At 36.9% G+C, this 17,000-nt stretch overlaps 1 protein-coding gene across 2 annotated transcripts in view; it reads right to left on the reverse strand.

Moving 5' to 3' along the window:
• Positions 1-17,000, reverse strand: part of ITPR2 (inositol 1,4,5-trisphosphate receptor type 2) — a 472,588-nt gene that overhangs the window by 89,714 nt on the left and 365,874 nt on the right. For both annotated transcript variants that reach the window (XM_026502230.4, XM_044385596.3), the window contains 3 exons: positions 14,851-15,043; positions 12,338-12,463; positions 1,346-1,521 (listed from right to left, as the gene is read on the reverse strand). In XM_026502230.4, coding sequence (XP_026358015.2) covers positions 1,346-1,521; positions 12,338-12,463; positions 14,851-15,043 — 495 coding nt within the window. The remainder of the gene's footprint in view (positions 1-1,345; positions 1,522-12,337; positions 12,464-14,850; positions 15,044-17,000) is intronic.

Genomic DNA, 17,000 nt, shown 5'->3' on the forward strand with positions numbered 1-17,000 from the left:
GCAGGATTATATCTATGAACATGACAACTTCTGCCCTCAAGAAACTTAAGAATCCTATATTTGGTACTTGACAGAATTCTTTACTGATAGATCTCTTTGCATGTATGGTACACTTCCCTTTATTAACAGCGACTGAAGAATATCTGGTAATTTGGTTGCTTGAATATTCTAGTTAACTAGGAGCTGTCATTTATATCATATCAAATTTTCAAATAAGTATAATATAATTGTGGTCAGAAACACAGACTTGGTCATTCTAGCTCTGCTTTATAATTCTCAAAAGTTAGGCTGGCTACTTCATTTACTCATTTTCAATAAACACTTGCCATGTATTTCATGTACAAGGCACTGTAAATGTGTAAGAACACAAAGATAATTTTTCACTCATTCATTCACTCACTCATTAGCTAATTTACTTAAGAAACATTTGTTGGATACCAAAGACATTCCAAGACATTGAATGATCAATCATTATCCTTTAGAACTGTATAATGCAGTAGGGAAGGGAGGGCATATCTGCAGATACCAGAATATAGGACACTATGTTAGAAATCTCATACAAGATATAGACAGTGCTTTAGGGATTCAGCAGACATATTAGCAATATTTATTTGCTCGCCGGGACATTTTTTCTTTCATTAACCTGATGATTTACCCTTCTTTTAATATCCCTTTATGAATATGCCATGTAGAAAGCTGTCTAGCCCCTTTAAAATTTTCTCTCTTGGGTACAATTATTGCTATTTGGAGTAGTGTTCTGGCTTACTCATTCTCAACTTACCTAACTGAGGTTTTGAAATATGCTCCCTTGTTCTAATATTTTAAAAATTTAGTGAAAAAAATATTAATCTCATCTATGCCTTTCACAAGTTTATGGGTTCTGCTCACATAAAAAGAGCCAAATTTCATATTTTCTCATATAGCAATCCTTTTCCCTTGGTCATTTTATAAAAGATAATCACTTCTAAATTTCTACCGACTATAATTTAATCTTTCTTGGGTGATTTAGAAGTCACTTTAGGATGTTAACAGTGGCTTAGAGTCATTTTTGTCAAAATCTCTGGGTATGGGATACAGAGGGCATTAAAGCTGGATTGGATTAAATTGACTGCAGAACTAGGTCATGCCCCAAATGCCACCTTCTTAAATATATCAAATTTTTACTTGTCATTTTTTTTCTCTCTCTCAAAATTACAAGTGTACAAATTAAACTCTCACTAATTTGAATTCACAATAAACAAGAATTTACTATGTGTATGTGAATTAACATATATAGCTACATTTTTAGATTCAGTACACTTTTTCAATTAATTTACAAAAGGACAAAGCTAAATAAAATACTTACATTAGCTGCACCAAGAAGTATCAACGTAGGCCCAAGACCTATTGTATATATTGATCTGAGCATTATTGACACAAGAAATGGCCGAATTCCCACAGGCTTGGAGAAGAAAAACAGCATAGATGTGCAGACTGCAACTGCTATCCAAAGAAGAACTGAGAACAACGGAGAAAGTGTACCTGTAAAATGTGGAAGAAGTTTATTTTTACTAAGAACAAAAGTAGAAAATGTTAAAATCTTTGCCACTCTTACTTTATATAACATAGCAAGTCAAGCCATAAGACACTGAATTTCATAACAACCCACTCTACACACTGTCTATTTAGAGGAAATGCCTCTGAACACATTACTCATTACTACATGTCCAGAAAGTTTGTGATTATTTTCAGTATGTTTAAATACTCACGAGTTAAGGTAGCTTCCATTAACTCTGAGCATTGTTCACCTTTCTCTCCTATGAGAGCTATATGTTAAGTATTTCTGCTAGATGTATCTTACTTGGGAACTTTAATTCAAAATTTATGGTTAATGAGTGTTAAATGTACAGTTAAATCATATGAAACCAAGGATTTTGTTGCTGAACTCATACCTTGTCTTGGTCTATTGTTGTAAAGTTTCTATACTGAAGATTCCTCTAAAGAATTCAGAATGTAAAATATCTAGTCTTTCATAAAATAGACACAAGCTTTACCTATTATAATACACATGTGTATAAATGTATGTGATGTATGTATATGTATGAGTGTATGTACTGGAAAGCCAACTCAAGCTCTAAAAAAATGTTGAGCTTTTAAATCATCAGAAAATAAAACAAACCATCAGAAAACAAAAGTTCCAAATACTTAAAAAATAAACCCCACTGCATCAAAATTTCTTTAGGAATTACCCAAAAGCAGTTTAAAAATAGATCTCCTTTAAAAACAAACAGTATAATTCGTTGATGTTTTCACGGACTATGTGGATTCAAGGGATCCCCCACTGAAGGTCATGGGGTGCTGTATCTGCCGGAGGCAAGTAAGGGGCCGCGTTCTTGGGCTGATTAGATCAGCCAGAGGACCGCAAACGCATGCCTATTGGCTAATGAAGTCATAGGGGAAACAACAAAATGGAGATTTTTCCACTAGTTATTTCTTTTGGTCAGTTTTTATTATTTATAAAATTCACTTTCTGCATGCAAAATACCACAAGTAGAGTTTCGGTATTATCACTGAAACCCTGGGATTATCTGAATGCCTTCACTGAATTCGGTGTAAGCCTTTAGTTCATAGTGAGCGTTAACAGACCAAAAGTAGGTAGGAAGAGTCTGTCAGACATTAAAACACAAAACAAAACAAGTCAGGTAGCAAGCAGCATTAGCTTAGACGTGTTTATTTTTGCAATGTTTGTCCTTATCACGTTGTCTCAAGCAAAGAGTGATAAAAGATGGCTGGGAAGAGAGATCTGATCTAACCTCTTCACCAAATTTATTTATTTATTTATTTATTTATCTATTTATTTATTTATTTACTTATTCATTCATTCATTCATTCATTCATTCATTCATTTGCAAGAGAGAGTGTGAGAGCCTGTGGTGGTGGGGAGGGGGAACGGCAGAGGAAGAAGGACAAGCAGACTCCCCGCTGAGTGGGGAACTGATGTGGGGGCTTGATTCCAGGACCCTGGGATCATGACCTGTGCTGAAGTCAGATGCTTAACCAACTAAGCCTCCCAGGCAGCCCACCCCCTCACCAAATTTATGATCTGATAAGATGACTTTGGGGATGGGAAAAGAAGAGGGGTATATATATCTCTGGAAATTACCTTAATTCCCATCCTCTGGCAATGCTAACAAAATGGATATCCAACTCAGGTTTATTATCATGTTGGTTTATAAGCACTTTGTGTCTACCAAAACACAGCCTGACCACCAACTACCCTGACTTCACAGATCTCAAAGAGCCATGGAAAGAATAAGACCTTCCACTTTCTCTCAGCTCATTTTGAGTAAGTAACTAAGTCTCCAGCTATAAATTCATCAAGTTGTGGATCTTCACTCTTAAGTTTACTAAAACTTCCAACATCTACGCACACTTAACGACTTTTAGCGAGTCATTGGACTCTTCAGTATAATTCATAAGCAATGTCTTGGCGTGACATTCTTATTTTAAAAGTCCTAGTATTGACACTGATAGTTACACCGCTCATTGTTATTAATGCCTGATAAACTAACCACATCTTGACTATTCTTTCCTAGGCAGTATCTGGCTTGCCAAGATTTCCCCTTGATTAAACAAGAAATTATAACCACGCACTTAAAACTGGGCATTTGATCCCTTTGTAGAAAGAACTCAAAGACCATCTAATGTTGTACCTTGCACATAGTTTAATACTAAATATGTATTTGTGAAATCAATAAAACTAAAAGTCATTTAAAATGGCTATTGACAATATTGCCAATTGTCAGCTGTCGATAATTTGTTATCATATTCTGTAAGAATGGTTACATTGGTTTTTTGCTGAAGATTTAATGCAAAAAATAATAAACTGAAACTCTGACAAACTCTAGAGAAGACATTACAGATTGTTAAAGCCAGTTTTTACCCTCTAAGGGTGGGAGGGGGACTCCTCTTAATATTTGATATTTGTATCAATTTTCTATAATAAGCATTGTTACTTTAATAATGGAAAAATTTTTTAGAATTCACTCTATATATTTTCAGCTCTTAGAAAGTATGGTTTGTCCTTTATAGAAGAAAATTCAAACAGCAAATTTGGAGACCTCAATTCAAGTCACCACGTAATGGAACTTTCCTATCCACCTCACATGACTCCTGTATAGTTCACTGTACAGGACATGCTGCTTCTCACCTCCAGTCCCTCTCCATTTCTCTGCCTCCCATGTAACCCCATAAGACTTCCCTGTTTCCCCCACCTCAATCCAGCTAAAGTAGACATCCATCCATAAATCCATGGGTGGTCTTTACTATTGTGCCTTATTCGTCTCTTCGTCCCTTAACTAGATCATGAGCTCCTTGAAGACAAGGACAGCTTTACCAACTTCTGTGTCTCTAGGGTCTGGTACCTATAGTGCCTGGAACATAGTCGTACTTCATCAATGGTCGTTATTAAGTTGAATGAATTAAAATCACCATGAAGAACTTAACTTTCTTTAACACAAAGCATTTGAGGGAAAAAAAGAATTGCACTCTAAATTTGAACCTGATTAAAAAAGAAAAGTCATATGCTATCTGGTTATAAGAAATTCACATGACAGCAGTTTTCTCCACTAACTAGTCTGCCTTTGCCAAACTGGGCAGGGACAGTTGGCATGGCCAATGTTCAACTTCTGAACAGACATCTAGGATGTTCTCTAGCATCAACAGCTGCTGCCTCAGCCCAAACCAGCAACACCTCATTCCTCCACTCTGGGTACAAGTTTCCTTTTTAGAGAAGCATATGTTAAATAAATAAACCAGTCAACCAAACCGAAACCTATAGCCATACAAATAAGCCCTGCATTCCCGAATAAATGCAAATTGAGCTCACCCCTTTGGGAAACCTGGCCTCAGTGGCCTGTGATTCCTGGTGGAAATGACCACGCAGAATCAATCCATATCATTGGGAAAGATCAAGGGAAAAAATGGCTTCCCCTCCACAAATAATAAAGAGGAAATGAAGAGAGAAGAAGCCAAAAATATTTAGAATGGCCTAAAAAGTGATATGTTTAAACTTCTTTTCGTTACTATATCTAACTTTGAATTCCCTAAAGCCCAGTTACCATGTTGAATTGTGTGGGATAAAGGAGAGGCCAACTGGAACTGCCCTCAAGAGTTCACAGCCTCAAGCTGAGAGGTCCTCCATTTCCCAAGGGTCAGCAGTTCCCTCCAAGTGCACCGGGACTTTCAATTGCCCAAAGGGTCCCTCCTTGGCACCTCCCTACCGTCCAGGCTCTGGTGGATAGGAGCTAGTCCAGCCGCCTTTCCACTCTAAGCAGAAGCTACACGTTCCTGTCAGGTTCCCTCTACATGACAGTGTAACCAGGAAAGGCAGTGAGGGGATTCTTACTGCACTGAATTAGCCAGGGAAGGGAAAATTTGGTGAAAAGGAAGGAACACTAGGAAATGTTTGAGAATCTGCCTCTGCTCCCAGAACATGCCTAAGCTTGACTCAGATCAGAGTTTCAGTCTCCTGCTTGTCACCGTAGCTTACCCTGCAATCTCTTGAGAATGCCCAAAGCCTTGTTTCCGATCGCCTTAGACGGCAAACCAGTCTAGGGAAGTCTATGGGAAAGTCACATTTAATTAAAGGAAAAAAATATTTCTTTGTTTCAGTGTTTGAAGATGTTTGTTGTTATTATTTTCACTTGTTCCTTTTTTTTTTTAAGACTTTATTTGAGAGAGAGACAGAGAGAGTGAGAGAGAGCACGAGTGGGATGAAGAGCAGAGGGAGAAGCAGACTCCCTGCTGAGCAGGGAGCCCGATACGGGGCTCGATCCCATGACTCCAGGATCATGACCTGAGCTGAAGGCAGATGCTCAACCGACTGTATTTTCCCTTGTTCCTGAATCCTATTCTGATCCTCAACCACATTTATAGCAATATAATTAGCATCAACCTAAGGTGTTACAAATCAAAAAATTGCTGTAGTCTTTATAGTTGAATAAATAAAAACAACTGCTTAGTGTTTCCCCCCCACAGAAAGAAAGAAAGAAAGAAAGAAAGAAAGAAAGAAAGAAAGAAAGAGAAAGGAAGGAAGGAAGGAAGGAAGGAAGGAAGGAAGGAAGGAAGGAAGAAAGAAAGAAAGAAAGAAAGAAAGAAAGAAAGAAAGAAAGAGAAAGAAAAAGCGAACTGAGCTCTTCAAAGCCCGGCAATGAAAGGCAATTATCTAGAGCAGGAGTCCAGGGGGGAGTGCACTATAAGTTGATCCCCTGAGAATCACCTCCCCCTTAAGTATCTCATTTTAATTACTATACACCACTACTCTGGTTGAAGGGAGACAATACTCTCTCAGTTAATATTGTAACCCAAAAGTGAACTAGATCTAAGTAATTCCCAGCTTACGTGTGATCAGGCTGGAAAACATGCCTGGAGAAAGGTTACACAGCCCATTGCCTCTGCCAACCCCCTGTCCTCAGAGAGGACACAGTGACTCTGGACCAGCCTGTAGTAGGGTCTGGGGTTGGGGAAGGTGGCTCATTTTGACCAAAGGACTTTTTTTTTTTTTTTTTTTTTTGGCCCAGGATTTACCAGGTGATTTCATGATTAACATCTGTACCCAGAATCCAGGGACTTTAAGGTTGGACAGAATCCTCATATTTACTTATTTTTTTCTTTTTTAACTTTTCATTTCAAAACACTCTCAGATTTATGTAAGAGTTACAGATATAATGCAAAATTACTATATACCCCTCACCTGGATTTCACCTTACATAAACCACATTACAATGATCAATATCAAGAAAGTAATATGATATACCATTTTTATCTTTTCTTTTTAAAATTGAAGTATAATTAACATGCAGTGTTATATTAGTTTCAGGTGAACAATGTAATGATTCAACAATTTGTACATTGCTCAGTGTCATCAAGGTAAGTGTATTTATCTTAATCCCCTTGATCTATTTCACTCATCCCCCAACCCCACCTCCCTTCTGGCAACCATCAGTTTGTTATTTAAGAGTCTTTTGGGGGGGCACCTGGGTGGCTCAGTTGGTTAAGCATCCGACTCCTGACACCTGATTTCCGCTCAGGTCATGATTTCAGGGTCGTGAGACCAAGCCCCATGTTGGGCTCCGTGCTCAGCACATAGTCTGCTTGCGATTCTCTCTCTCTTTCCCTCTGCCCCTCCCCCAGCCCCTACTTGCTCTCTCCAAAATAAATAAATCTTTAAAAAAAAAAAGAGTCTGGCTTTTTGTCTCTTTTTTCTTTGCGTGTTCCCTTATTTTGTTTCTTACATTCTATATATGAGTGAAATCCTACTATGTTTGTCTTTCTCTGACTTATTTCACTTATCCATTCATCTGTGGATGGACACTTGGGTTGCCTCCATACCTTGGCTCTTACAAATAATGCTGCAATAAACATAGGAGTGCACTTATCTTTTCCTCAAACTAGTGTGTTCGTTTTCTCAGGATAAATACTCAGTAGTTGAATTACTGGATCTTCTGATAGTTCTATTTTTAATTTTTTGAGGAATTTCCATACTATTTCTCACAGTGGCTGCACCAATTTGCATTCCCACCAACAGTGCACAAGGGCTCCTTTTTCTCCACATCCTCACCAACACTTGCTATTTCTTGTTGTTTTGATTTAGTCATTCTGACAGGTGTAAAGTGATATCTCATTGTGGTTTTAATTTGCATTTCCCTGATAAGGATTAGTGATGTTGAGCATCTTTTCATATGTCTGTTGGCCATCTGGATGTCTTCTTTGGAAAAATGTATATTCACATCCTCTGCCCATTTAACTGGATTTTAACATTTTTTGGTGTTATTTTTATATTTTGATATATAAATCAATATATTTTTGAGTTTTTTATATATTTTGGACATTAACCCCTTATTGGACATATCATTAGCAAATATTTCCTCCCACTCAGTAGGTTGCCTTTTTGTTTTGTTGGTTTCCTTTTGCTATGAAAAAGCTTTTTATTTTGGAGTAGTCTCAATAGTTTAATTTTGCTTTTGTTTTCCTTGCCTGAGGAGACATATCTGGAAAAAATGTTTCTATGGCCGATGTCAAAGGAATTACTGCCTATGTTTTCTTCTAGGAGTGCTATGGTTTCAGATCTCACATTTAGATCTTCAATCCATTTTGAGTATATTTTTGTGTATAGTGTAAGAAAGTGGTCCAGTTTCATTCTTTTGCATGCAGCTGTCCAGTTTTCCCGGCACCATTTGTCAAAGAGATTGTCTTTTTTCCACTGCATATTCTTGCCTCCTTTGTCAAAGATTAATTGACCATGTAAGTGTGGGTTTATTTCTGGGCTCTCTATTCTGTTCCATCGATCTATGTGTCTTTCTTGTGTGTGCCAGTACCATACTGTTTTGATTATACAGCTTTGTAGTATAACTTGAAATCTGGGATTGTGATGCCTTTGGCTCTTTGGGGTCTTTTGTGGTCCCATACAGATTTTAGGATTACTTGTTCTAGTTGTGTGAAATACAATGTTGGTATTTTGACAGGGATTGCTTTAAATCTGTAGATTGCTTCGGATAGTATGGTCATTTTAGCAATATTGGTTCTTTCAGTCCGTGAGCATGGAGTATCTGTCTACTTGTTGGTGTCATCTTCAATTTCTTTCATTGGTGTTTTATGTCTTTCAGAATGCAGGTCTTTCACCTCCTTGGTTATGTTTATTCCTATGTGTTTTATTACAATATATCACTTTTATCTAATCAATAGGCCTTATTCAGAGTTCATCAACTGCCCAATTACTATCCTTTTTCTGGACTGAGGTCACATAGTGTATCAGCTGTGATGTCTCTTTAGCCTCTTTTAATTTGAACCATTCCTCTATCTTAATCTTTCGTAAGCTTCACAATTACCAATTATTTTGAAGATTGTCTCTCATTTTGGGTTCGTCTAAAGTTTCCTCAGTTTATGTATTTTTGGCACAAGATGCCATGCCCTTGTCAGTGCATCGTATCAAGAGGCACTCAATGTTGCCGTGTCTTATTACTGGTGACATTAACGTTGATGACTTAGAATGATTTCTCCACATTACTGTTTTTCTTCTCGTAATTAGTAAGTATGTTGGGTGAAATACTTTGAGACTATGTCAATATCCTGTTTCTCATTATTCTTTTTCAACTACCATTTACCTAGTAATTTTAGCATCCATTGATGATTCTTATTACAGTGCTGTTTGCCAAATGGTGCTATTCTATTTCCATCATTCCTTCTACGTTTATTAATTAGAATACTATTGTAAGGAGGAGGTTTCTCTTCTCACAATCCATATGGACTCCTGGATTCTTATTTTATTCTATGGGTTATTTTGTATTATTGTCAACACTTTTTTTTTTCTCAAAATTTCTGCAGATGTGGTCACTGGGAGGCCTTTCAAGTTGGATCTTGTGTTCTTTGACATGTCTCCATCATTTTTTAGTACTTTTTGGAAGGAATGTTAATGCTCAACTAATCCACCTTTAAATCAGCTCAAAGTGCTCCTGGCAAGTAGTCATCCAAACTTTGTTTGACAAAATCCGGCATTAGAGAACTTGCACATCCAGCACAGGATTTTTCCTTCTCCAGACAGTTCTGATGTCCGAGTATGCTTCTCAGTTTTGACTTTGTTTTCTCAGTCTTCCTAGCTCTTCATAGTGTACAACTGAAGGTTAGAGACTGAGCTAATCCTGACCAAAATTTTAACTGCATTCCTAGAGTTATAATTAAATAACTCATCCAGAACTGTAATTAGATCACCCAAACGTGACTTTGGGATTTCATATTGCCAAAATGGCCGCTCATGCCTTGTCTTCTCTCTTAGCGCCAGCGCCCCCTACCTACGCAACGCAGATTCCTAAAACGGAGCCTCCACCTTGGTTATGACTGTCAACTTTTATCCAGTCCTTTTTGAAGAGTAAAGTCTCCATCTTCACCTGATGATGAGGCACCTTGTTTTCAGTCTTGTTTTGTTAGTCCTATTTCTCTCTTCTGTTGGAGCCTTACTCCAAATTCTACTACATGTGTGGTTTCAAGTGCTTGTTCAACGACCAGCTGCATCAGCAATACCTCAGAAGCTTGTTAAAAAATACATATTTATGGACTCCACTCCTGAATTATTGGGCAAATCTTCTAAAGCCTCAGATCTTCATCCATAAAGATGAAGTGCTTACTTTACAGGATTGTCGGGAAGAGTAAGTGAAATTATGTATGGGAAGTGCTTAGCATTCTGCCCTATCCAATCTAAATGGTAAACAACATCAGCTGCTATTATTATTATCAATATTACTATTGTAACTGTTACTAGGCAAGTATCAAAAAATGTATCAGGTGTTTTACTTTCTCCTGAATGAGGAAAAAGTAGATGTCTAGAGGGGTGGCACTGCCCATTACCATTATAGTTCATGTACAACAGGTGGCAGCAGAGGCTATACACACTGGCTCTCGTGGTCAAGTAAGGGTTATCATGGAATGGAACTCATAAAAAATATGTTCTGTATGAAGATTTGTTCTCTTCCTGTTATCTATATGCTCCCAACCCAATTATCTATGTAGAAAAGTCCTGGATTGGAAGCAAAAGAGTTAACCTTCCTACCATTTTTTTTAGCCTCCTTGGGATTCCATCTCTTTATCTGTCAAATGAGGATTTGATATTAGATGATCTCTAGAATTGCTTCCATATCTAAGACTTCATGCTTCTATTAACTGGGACTCTACAATTTACTCTCAACGTTCTGTGCGCAGATGATAACAATTTATCATTTCATGTTGGACTTCTCTCCTTACAAGAGTTACATTCTTCTGTGCCAAGAGGGCTATCATCACTAAATAAGACTAAACACAGTGAAAAGAAAGCTGTTTTTACTTCCTGCTGTATTTGCAACTTCCCACAATGGATGGCCAAATATTTGCTATGTTTTCGTTTGCTATTTCACTCATCACACATCTGCCCCACTGCTGAGTATTCTTCTCTCAGCACTGGCATGCCTGTGAAAAAATCATTTTTTTTTATAACCATTCAAATTACATCTAAAGGTTAGAACTTTGATATCTAGTATTTGTAATGGAGCTTTGAAATAGCAAATTACTCCTGAACTCCCATTTCCCTTCATGCTCACCTCCATTCATCTGAAATAGGCTTCAATACCTGTTGTTCCCATCACACCATCACTTTCACTGGGCTTCCCTTTGTAGTATTAATATTAACCTTGTAATGACAATGACATCAACAATAACCAAGCTTCACAGAATGCTTACCAGGCATAATTCTAAATGCCTTACCTATATAGCGTCTCATTAAATTCTTACAACAGTCCGACAAGTGAGATATGAAGGCAATTTGTGGTTAGTGTTCGCTGATGTCACTCATTTTTTCCTTCAAGCCATTCTTTCCACACACATTTGGAAGCTACTTACCTGATTGTATCCCAAGGCTGTAACACATTTTCCTATGCACTTTGCCAGACTGCAACAAAACTTAATTCCCATGGTCCCACCCGTTAGCATATTTCACCTCTACGTCCCATTTCACCTGAGATGGGATAATTTCTCTTGTCTTTGCTTTTGTAAAACTTCATTCATTATTAGTTTAATAATATTAATTTCAGTCAATCATCCATGTAGAGACATCCTAGATTGGAAACAAGAGTTAACCTTCTAACCTGAGATCTGGGATATTCGTTATGATCATATTCTATCCTATGCTGTACATTAAGTTTTTTTTTTTCAGAGTCCACGTGTGCTCATTATAGAAACTTTAGACAAGATAGAAGTCAGCGTTCCCCCCCACAGAGCTCTGGTCCAGCCTGGTTAGTATTGCATGGTGCACTGGGTGTTATACACAACTAATGAATCATCGAACTTTACATCAAAAACCAGGGATGTACTGTATGGTGACTAACATAATATAAATAAATAAATAAATAAATAAATAAATAAATAAATAAAAGAAAGCAAGGAAGAGGGTAAAATATAAACTCCACAACTTAAGGTAATCACAATAAATATTTTTGGCACTCATTTTCCCATATAATTGAGATACCATATTTAAAATGCTTTCAGTCATATTAATCAGGTAGAAATAATTCTTTTACATTGCCTTGTTTGCCAGTATAGCATAGCTCTAACAGCTCTCCTGTACAGGAGCTTTTTGAAAACTAACATTTCTATTGACCATAGTTTTCTGCCTAATCTACTTATCATCATTCTCTACTTTCAATGAATATAGAAAAATTTAACAAAATTACATTATTATTATTTTGAAGGTCTAAACAGCTTAGGAATGTATTATCAAGAGTATTATCTTTAGAACTTTAAAATATTTATCATTTAAAGAAAGACAAGCACTTGCCTTCATCTCCATCATCCCCAAATGGGTAGAAGAGGGCAACAGCTAAATTGATGAACACAGCCAAGTTGAAGGATATGCTCCCCCAAAGGGATATGTGCCTCGAGAACCAGAACAGTGCAGGGTTACCTAGTAAGCAAAAAGTACGATGGGATAAAATGGAATAATTAATTTTGGTTTCAGCACATGAACCCTACTGAAATAACATTTTATCAAATGTGTTTTTGCAAGGTAGTAAAGGTATATTTAAACGAATATTCAAAATGACTTATATAAGAAAGTTTATAATCAATACCATAAGGGAGTTTTCTATTTGATTCTTTTTTTATTCTTCAACCAATTTACACTTAAGCCATGGTAAAAGGGTGAGTAATTTTGCAATTGCTAAACATGGTCAGAAAGAGTGATTCTATAATAATTCTCTCTAATACATCTCTAGAGAAGATTAGGGGAAAGACGTTAGTGGCTGCCTGGGGCCCCTCTTCACGGAATAGTATCACTTTATAATTCAGTAATATTGATAAATTGGTCCCACTCCCATGCTTTACAGTCAAATAAAAAACCCAAGCCAGATACATGTCTGATGAAAATCCCTACAACCCAGTCACAGTCACCTGAAATTCTGAAACTTAACAGCATGGCCTAGAACTGCTTACTGGGAATTAGTGATTTATGACATCTAAGTTTTAAACCTTAATGCTTCCTAAGCACTTGGGTTTGGAACAGCAGAAAAAATGTGAAAGATACAAAAGATAATAAGTAGGAGAGTCTTTCCCAAATATTTTCAGAAAAGAGATTCCATATTTATCTTCAGAAATGAATTAGTAAATTCATCTACTGAACATAGTTGACCTAATCAAAAATCAGCTCTTTCTACCTCTCCTAAATAATCGAACAGATATGCAGTGCATACAAATTTGACCACATGACTTTTCCATCTTGTCCATTCTTAACTTTTAATATCCAACATCATATCTAAAATACTAGAGTTACTTGAGGGAGAAAGGCACATCAACTTTCAAATAGAAATTGTAAACTTTTCAAATTAGGTTCTGTGAATTCCAATTTGGGATCTTCTGCTTACTTCTAAACTGCACGACCCTTCAGTATACGTTGTTTTCCTTCTCTTGGAATGAAGCATTCCAACACTGGAACAGGCTGTGATTTGCCATGGCATTTAGTTGACTAATGTATATTACATTGTAAACATCTGCATTTCCTTCATTTTTTAATTAGGAGTCTTCGTTTTAAAAAGCAGAATATTGAGACAAAATTAGAAGATGTTAATTTGTAGTACACCCATCTAATGAACTAGTTTCTATCTATAGCCTCATAATAAGTTGCTTCCAAATTTTCAATGGAAGATGTACATTTGAAATTATTTTAAGATTTGTTTTCTAATAAGTGATATGATATTTATCCAAAAAGAAAACAAACCCCACAAGCACTAGTTCCTTACTCAACTTACTTTTGTCAAGGATAAAATGTGTGCTTTTCAAATGACCCAAATAAAATTGTTGAGTCTTCATATAAGTATTCTAGACACTCAAAATTTTCTCTGAATTCCCTAAGGTTCTACATGGCAAAATGCTAAGGGAGAGTCATTTCTTTATTTTTTCAAGTATTTTGATAAGAAAGCCTAACAATGCATTCCATGATCTTATATCCAAAGATGGTGTGTCTCAAGCTCCACTCAAATTCATAAACTACGCTCATTTAAGTTCCTAAAAACTAGAAGCCCTGTTGAATAGAGGTATTGAGAATATAGGCCTGCTTGTCTGGAACACTTCCCCCAAAGATAGAAAAGACCTAATCAAGAGTTTCTCCCTACTATATTTTGTTAAAAACTCATGATATGCCTTATCTGGGAAAATGAAGCAAAGCTTAGTGTAAACTTAAAAATTTTTAAGTTTGAAAACTCAGTATTTCCAAACAGACTTGACCCCTGAGATGTAAGTAATGGGAACTATATCATACTAATTTGTAACTGTAAAATTGTTAACATTGCCTTATTTGAATATAAGTGTCACAGAATTTTTAGTCTGATTTGGCAAGGTAAAGATATGTTGAAAGAAAGAATGACTTTCAAGAAAACAGTGAACAATCTACTCCATCGTTAAGATCGTAAGACAACAGAGGATGAGCCTGCTGGTGCCGATGTCTCTCCATCCCCTTCACTGACTGTAGGGCCGGTCAGAACCTATTCAAGGGCTGCAAACCTGCAGCTGCTCAGCAACTGAAACATACAGCTGCAACCTTGCATTTCTTAATATTTATAAAACTATAGGATCAGCACTAAAAGATGATCTAATTAGTCTGTTTTTATTAAGCCGCAGGTGTCTCAGCTCCAACGCAGGTGTAGACTGGGCTTACATTCTTAAGCCGATAAGTGCCTTCCGTAACATCAGATGGTAAGAAATTAAAAACCGATTTAAACGAATGCTGTTATGTATTCCAAAGTACTGGTGTATCTACCATTACGCTCAAAACTAACCATTTTGGTTTATGGTACTTACTCCTGATTTTCTTCTGCCACTTCATTTCATTGTAGAGATCTTCTGTTTGCTGGAAAAAGTCATTCACTTTACTGCCTTGTTCATCCCTTTCAGTTGTATTGAACACACGGCACTTGGATTCTCGTGTAAGGTATTCACATATATTGGGCACAGGAAAAACTATTTGTTCCATCGTCCTATCATGCCGAACAATCTGAAAATATTAATTTGTATTTGTTTTAGCCTTTGGACACTTCAGTCTTGGACTAGTTTTTTGTCTTTAGCACGAGCTCATGAATGATATTTCACAAATTCAGGTTTGAAAAAATATGCCAGCTTGAAATATCTAAAGTAATCCTTTAGTGCATTACTTTTCATTGTTGCCTTTGCGTATTTATCCAAAAAACCCAAAAACACTAATTTGAAAAGATATCTGCACCCCCATTTTCGCTGCAGTATTATTTACAATAGCCAAGATATGGGAACAACTGAAGTGCCTGTCAATGGATGAATGGGTAAAGAAATTATGGTATACATATGCAGTGGAATATTTTTCAGCCATAAAGAAGAATGATACCTTGCCATTTGTGACAATAAATGGATGGACCTCAAGAGCCTTACGCTAAGTGAAATAAGTCAGAGAAAGACAAATATCACATGATCTCTCTTCTATGAGGAATCTGAATATATATATACATATACATACACACACACACACATATACATATACACACACGTATATACACACAAGCTCATAGATACAGAGAATAGATTGGTGGTTGCCAGAGGCAGTGGATGGGGTGTAGGAAAAATAGGTGCATTGCTCTTGCTTTTTTTTTTTTTAATTTAAATAAACAGAATAAAAATAAAAAATAAAAATAAATCTGAAAAAGAAACAGAAGGGTGGCTCAGTCGGTTAAGCACCTGACTCATGATTTCAGCTTAGGTCATAATCTCATGGGTTGTAGGATCAATCCCCACATGGGGCTCCATGCTGAGTGGGTAGTCTGCTTGAGAGTCTCTCCCCCTGCCCCTCCCCCCATTCACGCACGCTTGCACGTCTCTCAAATAAATAAATAAATCTAAGGAAAAAAAAGAAATAGAATTTTGATTATTACAGGCCAAACAATTCAGTCCCTTTAAGAAATGTTACGTTTGATTCTGGTCATCACATTCTACAAGGGACACTGACCAACTGAAGGAATTACTGCAGACAGTGGGAGTGTATTAACTGTAAAAAGCCAAAATGGATAATTGTTTCAATACATTTATTCAACAAATGCTTATTCACTCCTTAGGCAAGGAGCTCTGGGGAATTCAAAGTGAAAACACAACATGAACCCCAATCTGTAAGATCCTCTAGTTCAGTAATCATCATGGTTCTTCAAATGTTACAGCCAAGCTATCCTGCTAACAGAGGAGCAAATGTTCTGGACAGTGGGGAAACATGGAAGTGGGCTAGTGTGAATTCTTTATAAAAAATAACTTTCTAATTATTCAAATTGTTCAAAACTGGATCTGTTTCCTTCTGAAGTAGGGAGATCTCTATCACAGGAACAATTTAAAGTAGAGGCAAGATCATTATGGAGTAAATTCTCCTTGGATGGGCGGGTAAACCAGGTAATCCACAAGGTCCTTCATATATCTCCGTGTTGTTGAGTCTAAAAAGTATTATTTTCAACAATAATCATTATTGTGGTGATGCTCCAGGCACAGTGTCAGTAGGCGACAAGTGACACATGAGACACATGTTCCAATATGATATATTAAACTAACAGCATGATTGAACTGCTGTGGGAGTACAGTGGGATAAAATTAATGAATGCCTGATGGGTGAGAAGCTTCCCTGAGTAGCGCATATGAGCTGGTCTTCCAATGAGCATGAGGACTGGTCAACATGTAGAATTTAGATCATCAGCCCAGACTGTTCCTCTGAACCCTGGACTTCAGTACCTAACTTCAGGAATGCCTCAAAGTCACCTCAAATTCAATTTATCCAAGAACCAATAAATGATCTTCCTCTCTCTTTTGACTGCCCAAGCTGGGATTCCAATGCACAACACCAATTCTGCTTATTTATTCAGACCAGAAATCCAGAGGCATCCTTTTCCCTACCATTTTGCTTAGGTTGGCACATTTTATAAGGGGCATGATAAATACGTGTGTGTATG

Source organism: Ursus arctos, unplaced genomic scaffold (genome assembly GCF_023065955.2).
Source record: "Ursus arctos isolate Adak ecotype North America unplaced genomic scaffold, UrsArc2.0 scaffold_26, whole genome shotgun sequence".
In the NCBI taxonomy this organism is placed as follows: Eukaryota; Metazoa; Chordata; class Mammalia; order Carnivora; family Ursidae; genus Ursus; species Ursus arctos.